The sequence below is a fragment of the Morone saxatilis genome, unplaced genomic scaffold (assembly GCF_004916995.1).
Source record: "Morone saxatilis isolate NCDOM2014 unplaced genomic scaffold, NCSU_SB_2.0 Contig5, whole genome shotgun sequence".
NCBI classification, from domain to species: Eukaryota; Metazoa; Chordata; class Actinopteri; family Moronidae; genus Morone; species Morone saxatilis.
In genome coordinates this window covers 22430534-22453375 of record NW_023340095.1, presented here as the reverse complement: position 1 = coordinate 22453375, position 22842 = coordinate 22430534, and the positions used below count along the sequence as shown (strand labels likewise).

General features: G+C 40.2%; 1 protein-coding gene across 1 annotated transcript in view; it reads left to right on the top strand.

The window, feature by feature from the left end:
• man1a2 (mannosidase, alpha, class 1A, member 2) overlaps positions 1 to 18752 on the top strand; it is a 114459-nt gene extending 95707 nt beyond the window's left edge. Inside the window, exons 9-13 of the mRNA XM_035676643.1 lie at positions 2370 to 2485; positions 3297 to 3516; positions 4698 to 4870; positions 10602 to 10717; positions 13300 to 18752. Coding sequence (XP_035532536.1) covers positions 2370 to 2485; positions 3297 to 3516; positions 4698 to 4870; positions 10602 to 10717; positions 13300 to 13435 — 761 coding nt within the window. The 3' untranslated portion in view covers positions 13436 to 18752. The remainder of the gene's footprint in view (positions 1 to 2369; positions 2486 to 3296; positions 3517 to 4697; positions 4871 to 10601; positions 10718 to 13299) is intronic.
• The last annotated feature ends 4090 nt before the right edge of the window (positions 18753 to 22842 follow it).

Below are 22842 nucleotides of genomic sequence, written 5' to 3'. Positions count from 1 at the left end.
TAGTAGTGACCGATGACGATCATGAAAAAGACGAAGAATGCAATATGAAATCTATCCAGCTTTTCTGGGTCAGCCCTTGGGTCTCCTCCTACTTGGACATGCCCAGAAAACCTCTGCATGGAAGGGTCAGAGAGGCATCCTGTTTAGATTTCTGAACCTAAGCAAAGTATCAGTGGTTCTACACTGATGTGTTTGGGGTTTCTGAGCTGCTCACCATTAACCTAAAGGTGAACCCAGACACTCTAGACTCAGATTAGAAACTTATAGGAGCTTCACAAACATGTTCTCTGTCTGCCAAGGTGGCCAAGGTACAGTGTTGTTACAATCATGATATGAAAACTACCAGATTCAAAAATACCCTCATGACACTTTCAGCACTTCCCCAACCAAGTACGATAATTTGAGGTGGAACAGAGCCACCAGAAGAGGGCTGGTGACCTGCCAGAGGCTGGCAGAGCGGAAGTACTCCAGATGAATACAAAATGTATCTAGGTCTGGTGGTTATTTTTTTAAATAACATCGTCTATGCTATGTTGAAGAAAACATTTCATTTGTACACACGCATCATTAACTGCCAAATAAAAGCCAGAACACCCCAGAGGAAGTCTGGGTCATTGTAAGTGTTTTAGTGCAGCTGATGCTGTGTGAACACCTGCTACTGTTGTTAGGGATATCATAAAACATGTGCAAAGTACAACATCTATTGCAGCAAAAATGCCAGTGCAGATACTAGACTTGCATATAATTGATCTAGGGTCTCTTTGGTTGGCTCACCAACGGTAAATGATTTTATTCTACCAAATTGACTTATTTACATAACATTAGAATAACAGTTTCAAAAGGATTTCAACTGGTTTATTAATTAATTTTGTTCCCAAATTGTGTAAATCTGTACCAATCAACTCAACGTGCTTATTTAAATGAGTTTCATACACACTAGCGCTCAGCTACTTTATCTGTGTAAATATACAAACTTAGTCACCCATATGTACATTCACAGACATGAACACACACCATCACACTCAGGCCTCAGTAATGGTTTCAAGGTTGTTTGTGAGCTCTCTGTGACAAAATATGAATAATTCATGGCTTCTTCATCTTTCTCGTTCCCCGTCTTTGCGTATCCCTCCATTTACCTACGGGCATGTTAATCACATACAGAAAAGAATCCCTTCAGATGAGACACAAAGCAATCTGCTCAGATACCGAATATGATTACGTAGAGCTGAGGAGGTAGTTATACGTAGAGGATGAGGAATATTCCGGCTTCACCCAATGAAGTCAGAGCTAAGTACACATATTTTCATCCAAGATTGCTTCCCCAACTACACTTTCAAGATCATAAGAGGAGAAATTTGATTCCTGAAATTTGGTATTTTGCCATATATCTACTAAATTTGTTCAGTTCAAAGTAACCCTGTGTATCTGCTGAAGCTGTAAAAAGTTATAATAACCAAAAAGTTTTGCGGTTCGATCCCCCGCTCCTCTCACTGCATGTCGAAGTGTCCTTGAGCAAGACACTGAATCCCCAAATTGCTCCCGATGCTGGTGTATGAGTGTGCATAAATGATTAGTTTCCATTCTGGTGAGCAGTCTGCACCTTGAATGCCAGCCACTGCCATCAATGTATGAATGTGTGTGAATGGGGTGAGTGTGGCATGTAGTGTACAGCGCATTGAGTGGTTGAAAGACTAAAAGGCCGCTATATAAGTACAGTCCATTTACCATTTAAAAGAAGATACCATTATAAAATAGAACATTTCAATAATCAGAAAATTCAATTTACATTATCTTATGATTTGGGTACTGCTGTTACAGTAATACTCTCTCAAATCTTGCTCAAATGTTTTTTATTTGCTATTATAGTAAATAATGTTTTATAGGCCAGTGAAATTGCACCTGAAATAGACCAAAGTGCCAATAATAATTAGATAAAGTAGGCTCAAAACTCCCTCTAGAGAAAATAAGTTATTTTCTTAGTCTGATCAGAGTGAATGCTGGCCGCATACCCATCCTCTCTACGTGGTGTCCAGCAAATTAGGACAGCCATGAAAGCTGTGTAAACTTTCATGAGGGCGATTGGGGACGTTGAAATGTGAGCACATCAGGGAAAGGGTAAACAAACGGGAAATGAGAGGAAACGTGCTGCCAATTTATTGTGGGCGTAGAGAAGAAAAGCCACCCAGGGCCTCGATAGATGCTTTTGATGCCATATGTTGCGCTCTGCCAAGGACGTTCTTTCTAGATTTCTCAATTGTCCATGTCTCTGTTTTTCCTCTTCCTCTTCCTCTTTGTCTGTCACACTCTGTCCACTTCGTGTCCCTCCACTCCACTCTGTTTAACTCTTCTTTTTGCCTCCCTCTCTACAGATCACACCTCAGTTGGAGGACTTGGGGACAGTTTTTACGAGTATCTGCTGAAGGCATGGCTCATGTCAGACAAGACAGATACAGAAGCCCGCAAGACCTATGACGACGCCATCGAGGTAAAGTGCAGACATACCAGCTGCTAACTGTCAGTGTGCATAATCTGAAGAATCTATACAAATATGTAAAGATTAATTGTTGCACTTCCGGACCCAGCGAATCCTCAGACCTAATCCCATACGAAACAAACTTAACAAAAATCCACAAGTTAAGTCCTCGCCACAGTACTTCTCCACCATGACCATACTGGTCTGGTTTAAGTGAAAATAAACCCTTATTCACAGAGTAGATGTGTAAATATTTGCGAAACGGGCTGCAATCTTTGGGGACACAAAAGGACAAAAATAGATAAATACATAAAACCAGACTCAAGTAAGCAAGTACCATCTAACTGTAATTGTTATCCTTTCTTAATAACCAGCAATGATTTTGAAAACAATAACCACACTCTCTGCCCATCTTTACAAAAATAGACGTTTTCTTCTTCTTCTACTTCTTCTTCTTTGGAGTTAGCAGGAAGCAGGTGTTAGTGGTCTATGGCTGATGAAGTTGTCTGTCAGTCATTAAGAGTGTCAGAGAGTGAGCCGAACAGATGCTACAGAGTGAAGGAGGTGGGATGTGGCTGGATTGTAAATTGTGCACTCACCACCCTGTTCTGTTTTCTCCTGTTTGACCCTCCCCACCCTCATACACACTCAATGCCAATGCCACATTCACACAACTTAATCCCCTTTATACACACTCACACATTTACACTTCACTTCTGACCATATACCCTCAAATGTCCACATTTCCACCCAATCACATCATCACCATTTCAATCACTACCTGTATACAAATACACACACACACACACACTCCCTTTCTCAGGCCATCGAGCGCCACCTGATACGCAAATCCAACGGCGGTCTGACATTCATTGGTGAGTGGAAGAATGGCCACCTGGAGAGGAAGATGGGCCACCTGGCCTGCTTTGCCGGCGGCATGTTTGCTTTGGGCGCTGACGGCTCACCCGACGACAAGGCCGGACACTACTTGCAGCTGGGAGCTGAGATTGCACACACCTGCCACGAGTCCTACGACAGGACGGGTGAGGAGGGCGAGGGGGGACTGCATACACAAACACATGTGTACTGATAGTATGACTAGAACTGGCATTATGCCACATCTGTAAAGTAATTGGTTTATATTATTTTACATTTGATTACAATGAGTGTTTAATACATTTAAGCCATGATAGCCACTCATCATTGCTGTCATGTCTCAAAATAAGCTAATCGAACCAGACTTTCATTTTTATTTGACTCATTTTGTTTAAAAAAAGAAACAAACAGAGGATCAGGAAAAAGGGAAAAGGATCACACTGACGAAAACACTTAATTACCTAAAGGACAATAACTTCATTGTATCAATCTTGGGAATGGCTGTATTTTTTCGAGACTGGTACATAAGTGGTCACGTTTTTCAGCAGGTATTACATTTTCATTTGCTGGAAGCGTAAATGTATCATCACAATTCAAAGGAGACCTTTCAAAATACCTGCTTGGAATGTTTTCCAGAGAGGATCAATAGTTGTCAGCAAAGGAACACCAGTGTGTGATCTTGCATCATGATTGTATGTATAAGTCTGTGTGCTTGTGCGTGCATGTGTATAAGTGTAGTCAGAAGTCGTGAGGTTGCTCTGAGAAAGAGAAGAGGTTGCCGTGGCAACAAATGAAGATGGAGAGAGAGGGAGAGGGAGGGCAGCAAGTTTGATAGAAACGGTCAGGCTGTCTAAAGTTGGCCTGTTAGTTTTTAATGAGCAGTCATTTACGGCAACCATTTTGTGTGTGTGTGTGTGTTTTAATCCTTTCAGACAGTCATGTCACCGCCTCTTCAGCTTCTCAGTAATTTTCCACAGTTAGATTCTTAATGCTTATCACACTTAATTGACAAAAAAACACTTAAGATGAAAACCCTGTAAAATCAATGGTGTCGGAGGCTATTTATTGCTTTATCACACACACACACACAGACGCAGAGGACTAATTCATATCAGCTCTGACCTGCAATCACCATCAAATGAACCATAAAGACAAACAAGAAACAAAAGATAATATTTATTTTCACTTTTCTGTTTTCCTCTCTTAATCATTCTCTTGCTTTTACCTTCCTTTGTCTCTCCAATCCCTTTCATTTTTCTTCTCTCCCTCTATCCCTCTTGTTTTTGTTGTTGCCTCCCTTTTATTTATTTACTTTTCTCCACCTCCACCTTTCTCTTCTCACCTCAAGTGTTGAAGCTCGGCCCGGAGGCCTTCAAGTTCGACAGCGGCCTTGAGGCGGTGGCCGTACGGCAGAATGAGAAGTACTACATCCTGCGGCCGGAGGTCATCGAGACCTACTGGTACATGTGGAGGTTCACCCACGATCCCAAATATCGGCAGTGGGGCTGGGAGGCAGCGCAGGTAAATAATATGTATAAACTCTGAAACTACTAAAGCATGACTTAGGTAATACATTTAAATATAGCCTTTACTATGTGATTTTTTACTTCTTTAACCATGTTGTAAAAGGACCAGTGTGTAGGATAGCAGTTGAAGTTGCAGAATTGCAACCAACTGAATACTGCATGCCTTCCTAAGCATGTAGAAGAAAATTTGGTGGGCCAGCAAAACTCATGAAAACTGTTAAAGCTGTCTAGAGCCAATGTTTGGTTTGTCCATTCTGGGCTGCTGTAGAAAAATGGCAGCCTCAAACCCACTCCCTCCATAGATAAAAACGTCTCTTTCTAAAATAACCAATAAAAAATAAAAAATAACAAATAGATTCTACTAGTAGATGTACCAGAGTGAAATCTAGTTTTTAAAGGACCAGTGAGGTCCAAAGCAGAGAGCACATTTGTGATGATAAATGGGGTTCAGCTTTGGGTAAATTTGGCACTGGTCTTGGAGGCACTTAGAAATATGAGAACACTCAGTTTGCTTCGTGGCATGAGCTGATGCATTAAAAGTTATGCCAGAGATGAATGGCAGGTTAATACTCTGCAACCCTCCCCTTTAATATTTCTAGTTGTAGATGAAGACCATAAAAACCATTCGCCTTGTACCATTCAACTTTTAAACAGGGTCTCTTTATTTGATTTGGATGTTATGGTTTGAGATCAGTAAATGTCAAAACTCCTGAATATGTTTTTAAAATATTATTTTATCTGCTTTGTGTCCATTGGAAAGTGAAAGTATTTAAACAGTGAGCGTGTTTTGTTGCAGCTGAAACTGATTTGAAATCGACTTTTGAGTCACTAGATGAGGTAAGGTTTGAGAAGGTCACACTCTGCATAATTAGTCGTCATTTGTCTCTCTGCTAAAAGCATGTCATAGCAAAATAAAGAGCTGTTGTCATGCCATTTCCCCTGTGCCTATGACAACTTGTGGCAGGAAGTTGTTTTAAGCCTCGAGTAGTGGTCTCAACCAGCTCCAGACAGCAAAATGAAGGTTGATGACCTTACAGTACATATCGCACATATAGACTTCTTTCTGTAACAATCACATGCAATGTATAGAATCACTTGTGCTACGTGTCTGTGTGTTTCCATGTGTTGGAAACATGTACTTGTAGGTGGATGTGGGAATGTCAGTGACTCTTTCAGGTGTTATTAGTTATTTATTCCTCCTTTTGTGTTTTGATATGAAAAGCTTTATGAAAGTAGAACAGAAATGAAAGCCTTCTCTATCCTTTTCACTCCCCTGCTCCACTCCTTCTGACAGAGGATTAAAGAGCTCGTCTTCTCCACTGCAGTCGATGTTTCTTCTCTGTCTAAATCTCAGCCGGCCTGCTCATCATCCTTTTTTTTCCCCTCTCTCTCTCTCTGACACTTTTCATACTCTCCTTTTTCCCTCTCTCCTGCCAATCTTCTTGTCACCTTTTTCCTCCACTTGTGAGCAGTGAAACTACTTCTCTTTGTTTTTCTGAGTGGGAGTAAGTGCATTCGCGCCCATGTGCCAAGCAAATACATTGGCAAGTGTGTTTATGCTGTGTGATTGCACCCAGTTTGAGTGACACTAAAGAGAGCTGGTGCTGAAGGGCTCATCTTTGCCTCTGTTGCATTATTTAATATTGTGTATATATATGCATACTAATCCAGATTACAGAACCTATACTTTGTGCTGATCCTATTTAATTTAGCTGATCTATAGTTTCATGTCTGTTTGTCACATTGATATTCAAAAGTTACTAAGCTAAAGCAAAGTTTTTGAGATAGCATTTGAAATGAAAGAAAAAGGTGTTGTCTGACGTACTGTCTCACTGGGTTTCCATTTAATATTGTTGTTATAGTATTTGGGAATCAGAGAAAATACATTTGAATGGAAAAGCCACCTTTATTTCCTGCAGATGTAGGTTGATGCACTGTTGATGACAACTGTTTTTTGTATTTTATAATATTCTTTTTGTTAAAAGAAAAATCAATTTAAAAAGAAATTCACTTGTTTTTGCAGTACATAAATGTGCTAGCTTTAGCTGATTCTGGTACTGACTTCCTCTTAAACATTAAGTTACTTTCTTTTCATAATTACACATTTTATACCATAATTATTTTGGTTGTCCTTTATAAAGTCCAACATATAGTAAATACTATGCCCATGCATTGACACTCAGGAAACCAGTGTATGTTGTCTGGATCAAACATCATTTTTCAGGAATCAGTAACCCCAAAGGCTCTGAATCCCTGGTTCTTATGAACTGAATTTCTCTCCAATTCACAGTCTGTTATGGATATGCATACTATCCCAATTCCATACTACATTTTACTTTATTTTATTTTATTTTATTCTATATACCAGCAGTTTACACTTCAATGTAAATGTACCAGTGTTATTGAATAAGCTACTTTTCATCTATAGTCCCTGGGCATGTTATAACAAACAGTACCCAGTACAATAGTACCCAACAGCATCAGTACAGTGCTTCAACAAGTACTACAAGAACAATGCATCAATGTATATGTATAAATTATTTACGCAATATATCACTCTAGCTGTGATCAAAAGATACGTGACGAGCGTTTATCACTGAGGTTATTATCAACAAAGTAGGAACGTCATTTAGGCACCATTACATATTTACGGTACCATACCAGTATTTCCAAGCTTACTAAGTATGATTGGTACTATCCCAGATCACAGTAAACTGCTGTAGCTCTAACGATGGATACAGTATCCACCTAGAGCAGCTGATAAGTGACTGACACCTGCGAAGTCATCATGCTCTTAAAGTGTCCGTACTTTTTTGTCTATCACAATAGCGTCCATGTGAGTACTTCCATTTATATTCTTCAATACTTTCTCCTTGAGCATTTTTTCCTATACCCGGTTGTAGTTCTGCACCACGGTACAAGTATAACGTTTCTCTCACTATGAGAGACGAACACAGTGACGGATGGACTTGCTCCTGAGAGATTCAACAAAGAAACTCAACCACTCTTGTGCCCCAAACAATGCAAGTATCTCATCTTCCCCTTCTATGGTCCCTTTATCCTCCCAGCGTATGGACAGCGCCTATGCCACCTACAGATGTATAATGCCCTGTGACAGACTTGCGAGATACCGCCATTGTCCTGGGTCCTCTGGATGACTATAAACCTTCCCTGACAAGCGTAGGCGCGCGCGCCCATCTAATGTGGGGGCCCTCATACCTGACTCTCGCTCTCATACACGGAATCAAGCCACACACAACTCCTACCATTTTTTTTTTTTTTTTGTTTTTTTTTTTCCAGCAGCAGACTACTGGCCCACCTTTTATCCTCCCAAAGTCCGTGGTGTGTGCGCGCCACATAGATCGTGTCTGTGTTCTCGTCTGCGTTGTTGTTGTGAGAAGGTGAAGCCCAGCTGCTGTAATGTGAAATGTGTCCTCACTTAGTAGCTGTAGACACACTGCTCCTCCTACTCCTCCTACAGGTAGATTTTTTATCAGATCATTTATTTAGCACAGATGGTCGTGGTTGGTGTTGTGTTGTGTTGTGTGTGTGTTGTGTGTGTGTGTACTGGGTATAATGTAAGCCAGTAAGAAGATTTGAAGTTTCCAGACTGCTGAGCATTTGTTTAAACGCAAATGTGACTCATGTTTAAATGACTTGTTTTGTTTTAGTATCCAGACATAATGAAAGATATACTTAAAGATATATATAAGCTTGATATTGGTGTGTGTCTACACTACACAGGCCGTTGCGGGACACCGCAGTGTGGATCCAGAAGGGCAAATGCGTGTTGGGCCGTAGCAGCCCATTAATAACAGGAATTACGGCCCAAACTCCTTGCGACGGAAATCTGCTGACAGCAAAATGGTCACTCGAGGACAGGATGGAGGGAGAAGACGGGTGTGTGTGTGTGGGTGTGGGTGAGAGAGAGAGTGAGCGAGAGACTGAAAGACAAGGACAGAGATAATGCTTTCAATTACATGCGTTAATAGTGAAAGTCGATAAGGTATGAGCAGGAGTGTAATGCAGCTAGAATATTTATGCAGGCACCAATTTCACTGTAACAAGTCCTCATTGTAAATCAATAGAGCACACAGGTAATGGCGTACTGTCACTATCAGCAACTGGACGAATGAGGTATTGCCAACCTTGTGTGTGTAGAAGGGGAGAGCTCACAAATTAGACATGTTTAGTTGTAGTAAATAGAGGATACACCCTTTTTTTTTGGCCCACTGATTTGCCACTCTTTAATATAGTGTGATCTGTTTCATAATCTGGATTAACTGGTTATGATATTAGCAACCGTAAAGTAGCTGGCTGCCAGATCCTCAGAAATAAAAATCATCAGCAGGACAGCAGTTAAATTATTTCTTAACGTGTAAACCTTGTTTTTATCCACGGTGGTATTTTTGATATTGGAATGGAAATCAGCAAGAAAGTCAAATAAATCATTGAAATGTATCATTCATCAGAGATAGTTAAATTAGGTTTTTGTTTATTTGCTTTCACCGCAGCATTTGTTGTGATAGTAACAGAGGTGACAGAGTTTCTTCTGACCAACAACACTGGATGCAACAAGCCATTAACAACTTGCTATTGTTTATTGTCGTTTACTCTGGAGGTGTTTGTGAGTTGCAGCAAGGAAAATGCATCATACCTCTAAAGTGGTCCAGGCTCTGCTGTTACCTGACTGGCTGTCATCCATCTTTGTTGTTTTTGTAGTTGTTGTTGAAACACTGAAATCACATCTGTTGTGTTTGGAGGATTGGAGATAAACCCTAGAAATCCAAAGTGAATGGACCGGGGGGGAGGATTCCATCACAAGTCAAGCCACCTACAAAAGTGCCTTAAATCTGTCTTTAAAAGACTGGACACTGCGTCTTTTAGTGCGATTTCAAGAGAATGTCTAGTGTAGAGTGTAGCTTAAAATCCATGCACGCACAGATTACAAGTTCAAAAGCTGTTATTTCCTTAATCACAGACCGACAGTAAAAAGAAACACTAAAAATGGAGAACAAAAGGCATGTTTAGAAAGAAACATCTCACCGTTTCCAATCAGCTCTTATTTTGCCATTCTTTAGAAATCTGCAGACGAAGGTGCAAAGGCAGCCTGATTAGGAGATTGTAAAACGACCCCTGAGAGACTGCCACAGGCTCTGCCTCGCATAAAGCAAAACTTTTACCTAACGCAGAAGCTCCCTCATATACAGCATTACATGAAAGAAATGTGTGTTCCCTCATTATGAAGCTGCTTCGCGTTGATGAGGGACGAAAAGAACATTTTAGAGAATAAAATGTAAATGCAGGCGAGGTAGGGCGAGGCATTTGTGCTAATCTTCTTTTCCTCCCATTTTCTACAGCTGCTGTTTCCTGTATGTGTCTCCCCAGGACTCGCTCTAATCTGTCACAAGCAAAGAAATTAATTATAGCATGCTTTTGAAAGCTTATTAAAATCGTGCTCTCCATCCCCCACCTTTTCTCTTTGCCCTTTTTCTTTTGCCTCTCCTTGTTTCTGTCATTCTTTTACCTTATTATTTCCATCTTCCTACCTTACCTCTACCTTCCTTTTTCCTTTCTACCCCACCACTTGCACTGTTTGTCTTTATTTTATTTTCCTTTCTGTTCATCTTTTTTCTGTCTCCTTAACTCCTCCGCCTCTTATTCCTCTCTCTACCTTCTCTTCCCTCACCCATTAATTTCCTTCCCTCTCCCCTTGTCTCCTCCAGGCCATTGATAAGTACTGCAGGGTGAGTGGAGGTTTCTCGGGGGTGAAGGACGTCTACTCCTCCAACCCAACCTACGATGACGTGCAGCAGAGCTTCTTCCTGGCTGAGACGCTCAAGTAAGCCACTAATACATTGATTTACTGGCTCGATCTAGCAGTCATCAGTACGTGTGTTGATTTAATTAAATACTTTCATGATTAATACAATGTTTTGGTGGGTGGGTGGTGGGTTGCCTGGTTGAAAGGACTTGTCAGTGAAAAGTGATTGCAACACTTAATGGTAATTTGTCGATTTTTTTTCAGAATAAATGAGCAGAAAAATCTTTTGCAAACCTAAAGGCAATAGCATAGTCAGTTACAGACCTTCAACACCTACTTGGGTTTAAATACCGTGATTAATACCACAGCAAACACTTGTTGAGCAGCTGCTTTTGTCAGAAATACCACCGAAGCGCGGTCAGTGTATCTGTTTACAGCACAAATACATTTAAATTGTTTTAACAAAGAAGTCAGTCAATAATTGGCCTTTTTCCATCACGACATGAGTAACTGCAATCTGATTTCATGCTGCACACGGCACAAGCTTCTGTTTTTTTACGTTTTTATTGTGGCTATTACATTACCTGACCACAGAACCCTTACTTTCCTTTAAGTGTTGCGTGTCAACTGTACTCTTCTAGGGGTCATAATAAGTAACACACTGGCATCTGTTGTTATTTCTTTGCATTTCTGTTTTTTGCCACAAAGTATTTTAAAGGCCAATGTAATGTAAAAGGCAGCTCTGATGTCTCTGGTACATCATCACCAGTGATGGATGAAGGGAGTCTGAATGCAGACTTTGACCCAGAGGGTTAAGTGAAGCCTAATGTGGCTCTCTGATTCCCCCTGCTGGTAGTTTTTTAAATGTTATCCCCTCCTGGCAATACTGTACATGTAAAGTGGCCAGATACAATTCATGGTGCGCAGTTGTTAGTGTCTATCAAACAGTGTGACAGGTCAAAGATGAAGAAAACAGAGCAAACTGGGCTTTATTGCCTGCTCTGTGAGCCCTTGTGTTAGCAGGAAGCTACTTATCAGCCCTAAGTTTGTAACTTAAATGTGTCTGCAATGAACATCCACAAATCATCAGATACCAGTAAAATTAGTCTTTGATGCAGAATTCGTTAAAGGTCACCCACCACACTGGCTGGTAACTTTCTGAGACGATGACATTTGAATGCCTCGGTTGGTGCAGCCTTTGGTGTCTGTCTGTTCTCAGTCTTTGTCCCTGCTGGCTGCGAGCCAATCACATCAAAGCATTACAGCACTCTATGTTAAACAGGCTGCTGATTGGCTGCCAGTCACACCGATCTGCACAAAGATGTAGCATCCAAAACCTTGGGTTTTGTGGATTGTGTGTTAGATGATTATTTTTAAAATGTGAAGCTTAATTACAGCAGCGTGTGTGTTTCTCAGCTTTATTTTAATGTTATTAGATTGTATAAAGAATTCCAAACCAAGTGAATGTGTTAATAATATTTCATACACTCGAGTCTGTACAAAAATACAAACAGGTAGATGCTGGGGAAATTGAAAGGTATAGTAAATGAAGAATCACATTTCTTCTATATGTACGGTATAAGTATGTGATATACTGTGAAAAGCATTTATAGTTACAGAAAACATCAAATAACTTTTCTCACGGATTACGATTAGGTGCAAATGAAATCAAAACGACTGTGGAAACATCAATGCCCTGGTAGGCAGGTTGCTAAGGCAACACACAGTGTACAGGTAACAGTGACCAACATGAGTCCTTAACGACCAGAAAATAGAGCCACTAAACTGTTTACCAAAGCAAGTAGTTTCATATACAGGCTGAAATTCGCAGCCCTTTTTCTGTCTTTGGAATATGATTTATGGCGAAATCTTTAATAACTGTCCGATACTTCACTGAAGTTAGGAAGTCAGCTCCTGTCAACTCTGTTTAGACTAATGACTGGAAATAACACACCGAAGGAGACAGCCAAGTGGAGCTCTGATCCCTATTTCAGGGGTGTCTGTGGGGTAATAAAAAGTCTAAAATCCAATAATTAGATTTTTAGGCCTTAAGGTGTCTTAAAAATAATTTAGACAGGTCTTAAAAATTGATTGTATTAATAAGGTAAACTATACATGTATGAGGTTGCATTTTCAGTCTTTTAAATGTATATTTGGGAGAAGTTTGTATTGATCATGTTGTAACAACTGCTAAACAAAACCAACATGGAACTAATACCAATTTTCCTTCATATCCTGAAAGTGAAATGGGTCATAAATTGCATTCATAATATTCTTAAAAAGGTTAAAAAGTCTTAAATTTAATCTGCAGAAACACTGTTGTTTGGAGCCGACAGCCAAACTGCTTCAAATACAGAATCTAAACCAGGAAATAAAGATAAAAATGTAGGTCAACAAACACTAGAGAAGCAATAAACAGCAATTGCTAAAATTCCTAGGAGATGGTGGCAAGGCAACATTCATTGTTGATATTTATTTAGCTGCACCTTTAAGCTGACACTGTGCGGTACGTGCCAGTGATGTTTTTCACTTATTTTTTCTTCACCTTCCTTTACCCAATCCCTCTCATCTTCACCCCCTTTTTCCTCCCTCCATCAACCAACATCCCCACCCCACACACATCCCTCCCGCCTACCACCCCACCCCACCACCCCCTTTAGGTATCTGTACTTGTTGTTCTCCAGCGACGACCTGATGCCGTTTGAGAGTTGGGTCTTCAACACGGAGGCTCACCCACTACCTGTCCTCCACCTGGGCAACATCACCCTGCCTGGCAGCGAGCCAGCTCAGCGGTAGACAGACAGGCCCTCCTCCTCCACCACCGCAGCACCAGGGGGCGCCACCTGTCTGCCTGCCCTCCCAAAAACCCACCCACCAACACTGGACAAACTTTCATTCAGCTCTACAGACTCTCAACTGCTTTTGGACTGCAGACATCAACCAGAGAAGATGGAGAGACAGACCACTGCAGCGCGGAGAGGACTTGGCTGTTAAGTCTCCCCTCTCTTCTTCTGTGTTTCACTCTTTGACTCTCTCTGTCAATCTCTCTGTCTTCTCTGCTTAAATCAGAAAGACGGTGGGTTTGCTGCTCAGCCTCGCGACTGGCTTGAATTGACTCTTTTCTCTGAAGGACCGAAGCTCCAAAACCGGAGGCTTGATTAGGTTTTTTGTTTCTTTTTTTTTTGTTTTGTTATTATTTTTAGTGTTTATTTGAGATTTGACCAAACTTTCCTCCAATACAGACTCTAGCTGAGGCACTGAGAGTGCAAATGGGGTTTTGTGAAGCATCACACAGTCAGTTTGACACTGCACTGATGGAAGTGTCATTTTTCCAGGCAGACAGACTTGAGGACTTTACAGGGTCTGTTGATGAGTTGTGGTTGTTTTTTTTTTAATTTTTTGTTTGGACAAATCGTTAATGGGGACACAGGGTTGAATCAAAGCCCTCCGCTTCTCCCTGACCCTCCCCCCTCCCCCCTCTTCCTGTTTAATCTTCATCAGACCGAACTTTGACCTGGAACTGTTAGCAGCTCGTCACATCATCAGTGCGAGGGCGGGCTGTGGCAACAGTCCCCATCTCCTCCCCTAACCCTCCTTTTTTCAGAAAAGTGGACCATTGTAAGTGGAACAGTAATTACACAGGGACAGCAGCAGGTCACCCATCTTCACAACTCCCCACCTCGGCATCTTTCCAGTTCCTCCTTCCAGTTAGAGACGTTACCGGGCCACAACTTTTTCCCCAAAAACATTCTGCTGCTACTTGCTTGGATGCTGCTTTTTTTTTTTTATTTCTCTCCTCCACCTTTTTCTGATCACACCATCGCATATTTCCCCCCAGCTTATCAACCCTTCTCTTATCTCTTCTTATTTCTCGCCTTTTCATAAATCACTGCAAATCATTTTCAGGTCATACATTGTGCGATGAAGCTAGAACCCAACCATGCTAATGTATGAGTGTGTGTGTGTGTGTGTGTGTGTGTGTGTGTGGTGGTTACCTCTGCTGTAAATCATTTATTTGTGCACTTTGTAAGGGATGACTATAAAGAAGAGGAAAGTAGAGGTGTAGCACTGAAAGAGCTGAATAAATGAAGACTTTCCCTGCTGAGCCCCCTTGACACATTTTCTCTGTTCAATATCACCCCATATCACCAGTTGGACCACTTAACATGAACTCATCATTGTGTTAAAATTCTCTGTGATTTTTCTTTACCACCATCCCTCTCTTATATCCTACTTTATACCTTCTCTCCTCCCTTTTAACCTCTACCTCTCCTGTCCATAAAAAAGTCTCTGAGGCCTTTAGTCTCAGGGTTAGGGTTAACTTTTGGATAAATGTTAAAACTGTTTGGGAATTACAAAACTATTTTGATTGAAAGTGTGTAAATGTTGTTTCCACACTTTCAGTACATTGTTGCAAACTCCTCTTTGTGTTAAAGCTGCAGTAGGTGACTTTGATAAAAACAAATTTCATTATTCATTAACTTCATTAATGCTGAAATGTTCAATTCAGTAGTGTATGAGACAGATAATCTGTGGAAAAATGAAGTTCCTCTGGCTTATTATAGCGCTGATATAGAGCAAGAGTCTACTGGGCCTGGACAAAAACAACCAATCAGAGCCGAGAAAGATATAAAGACGTTTTTTAAGCTCGAAGATAGCTGATCATTGACTCTCATTCCCAGGGTCCCAGAATGTATTGACACCCTGGGAACGAGACTCAACAATATCCATCTATTTCACATCTGATTGGTTGTTTTTGTTCAAGCCCGGTGGATTCTTGCGACAACAATTAGGAGCACTAGGAGGAGCCAGAAGAAAGTGTACTACTGTCAGGATATAGTGAAAGTTTCATAGTTTTACCTACTGCAGCTTTAATTATTTCATTGAACAATCATGACCAGCTAGTGTACAGAGTGATCTGACCCCATTCATCATGTTGTCCAACTGCTAAATGCTGACATCATATCATCAATCAAACATCAGAATCTTGATATCTGTGAAGAAGCTGAGGACATTTTTTGGCTGGTATCTTTACAGTTTGAAATGCACATCCTTTGCTGGGTTTCTCCTCTCTGTAAGAGTTTGGTAGTAGGAATATTTGACTGGCTCTGTATGGTGTTCTCCATCAAGACCTTAGCCCTGCTGAGATAAGTCAAAGCCACCACACACTGCGCTGTCTGCTCAGTTACCAGCATGGTTCTGCCTCTGTTCCATCCAAAGCAGCGTGAAGGATTTACTGCTCGACTCGCTCAAGTAATGGATACAGATACAGCCTGTTCAAAATATATTAGGTTAGCAAACAACCAAAACAACAGTCCTCCCTGGTGATTTAATGAATGCAGGACACTGACTTAAGAATTTACACATTTATTATTCTGAGACTCTCTAAAAGGCATTGGGCAATATTTTTATACTAAAATCTACAATGATTTACTGCCCAAACTTAAGTGATGCTGGAGAAGAAAAGTAATCTGATTCCTGTTGACTTAGATTGCTGCTGAGTCAGTTTAAACTCCACTTTAAAAGTGGAATTTAAATGTCAACACATTTCATTCAACACCAATATGGGAGTATACTGCAAGTGTTTCCCTGGTGTACAAGAGCCAGACCTGGAAAACTGTCAGTGCAGATTTAAAGGACGACAGCAGCATCAGACACATGACCCCTTTAGATTCTGTACGGACTTAACCATGACCTTTTCTGTGAGTCATGATTGTAGCTGAAGTGAAAGACATCTTAACCAGCAGGGAGGCAAAATGGCAGCGGAGGGAAGGACGGGATGTTGAGTGAAGGCAAATAATACATGAATGAAACCAACAATTTCCTTTTTAGAAGTGAGATTTTCAGTATGAAATCAGTTAAACCACTTTTTGCTGTTGCTGTAACACCAATGTCAAGAACTACAATCCATTAACCAAATGCTTTGAATTTTTTATTTTCAAATCTCTCTGATCCACCCTCCATAGTGGTAGTGGTAGAGTTTTTTTTTATCTTATCGTCACTTAGTGTTTAAAAACACAACAGGCTTAATGGTGGGCTCATTACAGCAAATGTGTGTGTGTTAGAGAGAGCGAAAGTGAGACATTTTGTGAGCTAATAAATAAGGCTGTGGCTGCCAGTTTGTGTGACATCAACCTCTGATGTGACTCTGCGTATCAACTGACTGGTTTTGGTAAAGAGAGGAAACTGAGCAGGGTTTCACTACTAAAGATGATTTTTAATGCAGGCGTTGAAGCTGAAGAGTAGGAATTGCCCTAAACCAGAAGATTTCTTTGTTGTGTGTGTCTGTCTGTTTCTACTTTGATTTTTTTCAAGCCTTATTGTCAACTGTGACGCCTTGGCCAATACTGTGCTCTTTCACGCTCTTTGCTTTGTGTTTTGTAACACATCATGACGATATAAATTCCTTCTTATTGTTTTTGTTTGCACAAACATTGTCTGTCCTCTGACGCGCACATAAATTGGAAATTGTGATGGAATAAAGAACAAAGTTGACTTGATACCAGGCGACATGGGCAAAAATAACAGAAAGCGGCTTTAACATTTTGTTCAGTGCCCATCCATACGTCTAAAAACGTATCAAAATGCTGACTTTCTAACAGCTCACTACATCCCCACATCCTCACTAAAATTGGCCCTGTTGGGCAGTAGGTCAGCTGCTCGTCTCTAAATAGAGCCATAACGTAGAAGGCAAAATTTGCCTACAGCTCTACTGCTTTCACAACACATGTGAAACTGTTTTTACCTGTAGGTGATGATTAAAGTCACTGATTGTAAAAAAAGGAAATCAGCAACAAGGATAAAATGGAGTTATATGGAAATTGTAAGCTTTAGTTGTTCCCAATCTCGCTCTTGATCTTTGCCTCAAAATGCTTCTCAATTGATTACAGTATGTTGGCAGCCTAACACAAAGACATAGTAAATGGTAAGATTGAACTGATGAGGCTGGAGATATTCTTTTCTTGGCAACAAATCCCATGAAAAGACCAAAACTAACAATGAATGTATCCTATTAACAAGAAGTCTGTGTGTGTCCAAAGCCTGATATGTCTTTTTTCCCTGTGCCATTGTTGTCCTATTACTATTAAGAACACCACACTGTGGCTCTGGGTGGGATGTTCCTTCATTACCATGAACACACACTACTTTATTTTGACTCACACCCTCCTGCTGCCAGAAATACTCCCTAGAGCACTAAATGTGTATTAATCCGCATCTGAAAATAGTCCTCAACGAATGTACTGTTTAAGTAACTTTTGATAAAAACACTACTTTTTGAAAATAAGACTACATGCTCATGTACATGAGCTGTTTTTACATATTGTCTTCATTAGTAATGAATGGATGAATGAATGAGAGTCACAGAGAAGGGGAGGAAAGTCGGAAAGTACAGAGAAACGCATTGTTGGTTTTGGTCTTCATGGGATTGGGTGACAATTATACAGAATAGAATAAGAAATTAAAAAAAACTAAACATAAAATAATGTATATGAAATATGCCTTATACTTGAAACGTGTTTGGAAATGGTTGTCAGATGATTTCATATGTAGGACCTGATTTGACAAACCAGCGTAGGTAGCAGTTATCAAAAAAATATCAAAATGTTAGTTGGGTTTATGAAGGCGAAATGGCTTTGACCAAACTACTGGCCAACTTTCCCGTCAATGTTGAGTTTATTTTTAATCAGTTTAAGTTTAGGGGAACCTCTCAACTCTCCTCTGCAGGATGGATCAGTGTACATACAGGAAATATCTCTGCCCAGTCCCCCATTCAACACATTTCCCTCCCTCCATACATTTCTCTCCATCATCCATCCATCCACTATCATCCTCACATACAGTCCATTGATGCAGTACAGTCTTGGCTGTCAGCCCCGATCCCCCAGTCTTTGACATCACACTGACATCAGGCTGACATCATCACCACCTATTTCTGATAAGGAGGAAGCCCAGGGGAAACCTGGGTGGCCATCGAGTCGCTGGGAGCAACGTTGATTTTGAAAATTGAGTGTTCTGTATTTGTATTTTTACTGAACAAAAAAAAATACAATTAAAGTATCTGTAAATATGTTTAAAACTGAGACACAAATTCAATAAAGATGTTATGAAAAGTGATCAGAAATGAAGAGTATGTACTGTGTTTTGTATGTTTTTAACTTTATGGTTTGATGCTTTGTATGGCAGTTGGGCTACCCACAGGGCTGTGTTGCAACCCTAACAGTTGAGCATGAATCTGTTTTCTATGAAACTCTGAGCTTAGCTTTAAATCTTGTTTTGGTGGCAGATTTTAGTGCATTTAAGTTTAATTTTATATCATGTCCTATATATTTCAGTTTCCATGACCAAAAAAAAACATGATTTTCCTCATTTGTATCTATTCATTGTTTTGTTTTATCGTTATCTCTTTATTGTTGAGATCAGACTGTTTTGAGCCATGGCACGGTGTAGGGATGGCAATGCCAGTCGGTTGGCTGGTTCACCTCTTTGGTCCAGACTGAAATATGTCAACAACTGTTGGATGGATTGCCATGAGATTCAGTACATTTATGATGATTTGTAATAAGCTCATCCACGATCTCCTGGCTTATTAGAATTAGCATTTAGAGTGGCGCTGTGCCGAAGCACAGCCTCACTGAGCTGCCAGCATGTCTATGGACTCTTAGCCCGGTAAAAGTATTAATTTAGCTTTAATTGATTTATCTTTCGTTTTTTTTAATTGAAAAGCGTTGATTGCCTGATTGACTGACAGCAGCAGCTCATCTGAGTCAAATAAGGTAAACTTGCTTGAGGGGGGCCCTTTCTGTTCAGTTGCAGATTGTTCTGATTGGACAGATTTCAGTGACTGGAGCCAGAAACGGCTCAATTCAAACAAGGTATCCTAAAAAGCACCAAAACTGTAAATTGAACCACCATTATAACCAACTTCCAACATCTCAATTAAATACTGACTGGTATATTATTATTATGATATGACTTGTAGCACCATTCAGGCGTGTTTGAAAGAACAAATGTGTTCTGGTTTCTGCTGCTCAGCCTGCTGTCACATCCCTCCCAGCATGCTGGCAGAGAGCCGCTGAACAGTCTGGACAAACACGCAGCAGCTTCTTCCAAGTTGGCAGCTCACATGCTAATAAGCACCTTTCTTTGTGGCAGCTTTTGTTTTTATGATGAAACGGCATCCGCTCATGTTCAATTCTCTGGTTCCCCCTTAACACACAATGTTGCCGCTTAAGTCAACACAGGGTGTAATTTACTTTTGTACTCTGTAATTCGACTGAGGTACTGAAGTGCACCAAGGGAATTAACATTACTTGTAAGTTTTTTTTTCACTGTTATTTTCCCAAGGATTCATCTGATTTGGCCTTTTTAACATAAGACCTGATTATAGTCGATAGTGTACATAATGTTAAACTTAAGCAAACTTAAGCATTTAACATTTCCTTATACCAAAACTGACAAACTTTCACTGTCTTTGTCCCCATACTAGTGTTTTTATTGGGGTGAAACATGTCATCTCTTTAACACACAGTTACCTGCCACATAGGCTACAGATATTTTTCCCACATTTAGCTTTTGACCTTTTTATGGTGTTAGAAACAAGCGGCATGAGCTGATGTGTGTGATAAAAGCTATAAAATATCAGCGTGATGTATAAGTTTAAACTCACTATTGTTGAGCTTAGTCATTTCCCACGTGATATGCTGTAAATGAATTGGCTTAAGGTCCATACTTCACAATACAGTGTTAGTGCTTTCCTTCCCTTGCCTGATAGGGGTCACACATTTAAATTGACTTGGGGCCCCTGCTGGCATTGTCATCTCATAGGAGGGCCTGTGCCTAAGTACAGCCTCACAGAGCTGCTAGCGTAGCTTCTAAAAATGGGACTCGATTTGGTACTGAAATGATGACTGGAGATCCAGAAATGACATTAAATATGTAAATTCAGACGGAATAATCTGAGATGGGAATTGAGAAGCCTTAGTGGGAAGTTTAATTTGGAAATGGAAAGGAAGACAACTATTTGTTCTGGTTTTTGGTTTTGTTTTCTCTTTCCCTTTACATTTACTTTTCTCCATTTGTCATTTGGATTCTGGAGTTTTATGTAAATGAGGTGGCATGGCTTATGGTCTGACATTAAGTATCTTTGACCCACCCACCTACTTTAATTCTGAAGAACTACAGTACTAGATCACTGATGACATCGGTTTTAAATAGGCAATGGCACAAAAAATTAAATCATAAGTATTAGTCATGTTTATTAAGGCAACAATAAATTATAAATTATAATGTTATCATCATAGAATTTTATACTCAAATACACATTACTAGTACGCTTTACTAGTATAAGAGGCTTCAGTTAGCACACTGACAGGCCTGTGGTGTGTTTCTCCACACTGAGCAGAGGCTGATTGAGGTAAATAAATGAACTTCAGCATTAATGAAAGCAAATATTTGGTTTGACAGGTGGTTCTGTCATGAATTGCTGCGAGCCTACATCCTGTAACTGTGTGTGAATGTATGTTTGTTCTGCTAGAACGTGTTAATGCATATTCATTGGAACATGAATGAAGAACGTAGATACCGCCGTGGGGAATTTTCTCCCCTCACAACCACCATCAAAAATGAAACCAAAGTGACATCTGTTTGTGACCGTTGGTTCCACCCTGGAACCCACAAATATCTGATATTAGATCAAACTCTCTTTTTAAGAAGAGTTTTGAAGACACTTTGATCTGTGTGTGACAGTCAGGACTGTTCGGTTTCACATCCTGTTTGAAAGTATGAGCATCGAGGATTCAACAACAGTAAAATCTTGTTTTTGCTGATTCTCTGCTGCAGTGATGTAAAGGTGTACGGCTCAGTCCGCACAGAAATATTCTCATCACTGTTAAAGCCACGTCTTCCACCCCCTCTGTTGAATCAGCTCTTTTCGGTTTACTTACTGTAAGATCCCTTGCTGGTAAATCTTCTGTCAGGGTTTTATCGTTAACAAAAATATAGTTGTTTTTTTTAACCATACCAAAGTCTTGGATTAATCCTGATGAATGTGTCGCTCTCGATGAATCATGACCACCCAGACTTTTTTTTTTTTTTCAGAAGTTTAACAGGCCGAGAGTTTGGCCTTGCAGTAATACACAGAAATGATTTTAGTTGTTTACCAATCTCGCTCGGCTGCTTCTCCACCTTTGAGAGTCTTGGTTGTATTTTAAAGAATAAATTGAACATTTTATGTGTTTTAATCAACAAATCGGGAATTTATTCAGGAATTTTCAGGTCTTTTTTTTTTTCAGTCATTATGTTACAGACAGAGTCCTTATTCTTGGTCATTTTAATATCCATGTTTATTGCCCCTCATCCTCCTGGTTTACTTTTGACTTTTAGATCTTTTGAATCTTGCCCAATATGTCAAGCATCCCATCCACTACACAGGACATACACTCTGTGCTCTCCTGCGGTTTCTCTGGAAGACGGGAATTTGGTTGAAATTGCTGTCTCATCATGATGATCAGATATAAGGCAGTGCTTTTCCAGGTTCCATTCCTCACTCCTGATCCCAAACCCCCACACTGGTTTACTCCCACCCCCTAAATTCATCCTGTTCCTGGGCTTCACCACAGAGGAGCTTGTCAGTGTTTTTAATAGCACTACAAATATTTCAGAGGCTGTAGCTCCAGTCAGATATAATATCATGCCAGAAACCAGTATTCAGTTGCCTTCTATGTGATCTTAAAGGACCGATTGAGATTGTAACTCTCTGGTTTCACCTTCCCCTTCCAAACGTTAAAGAGAAACCGTGGCGGCCACAAAACTAACACGGAAAAAGCCCTTTCTAGAGCCAAGGTTTGTTTTGTCCATTCTGGGCTACTGTAGCAGTTTAACAGAGTGGACTCCATGGAAGGCAACTTGCTCCCTCTATAGTTAAAAAAAGCTCATTCTAAGGTGAAAACACAACAGTAATCTTTTTTAGGTGATTATACGCTAATAAAAACACACCTATGAATACATTCCATTTCTGCCAATAGATCACATGGTCTTAAAAAAAGTGTTAAATTAACTTGTGAACCCTGAAAAAACCCTGATCAGTGATGCTGGATGTGGTCAGAGGTGAAACAGGCAGACGTTACTCAGTAGTGAAGTTGGTACAGAACTGTGTTAATAGGATGTCATTTCTGCTTCAAATATTTACTTAGTTTTACAAGTAG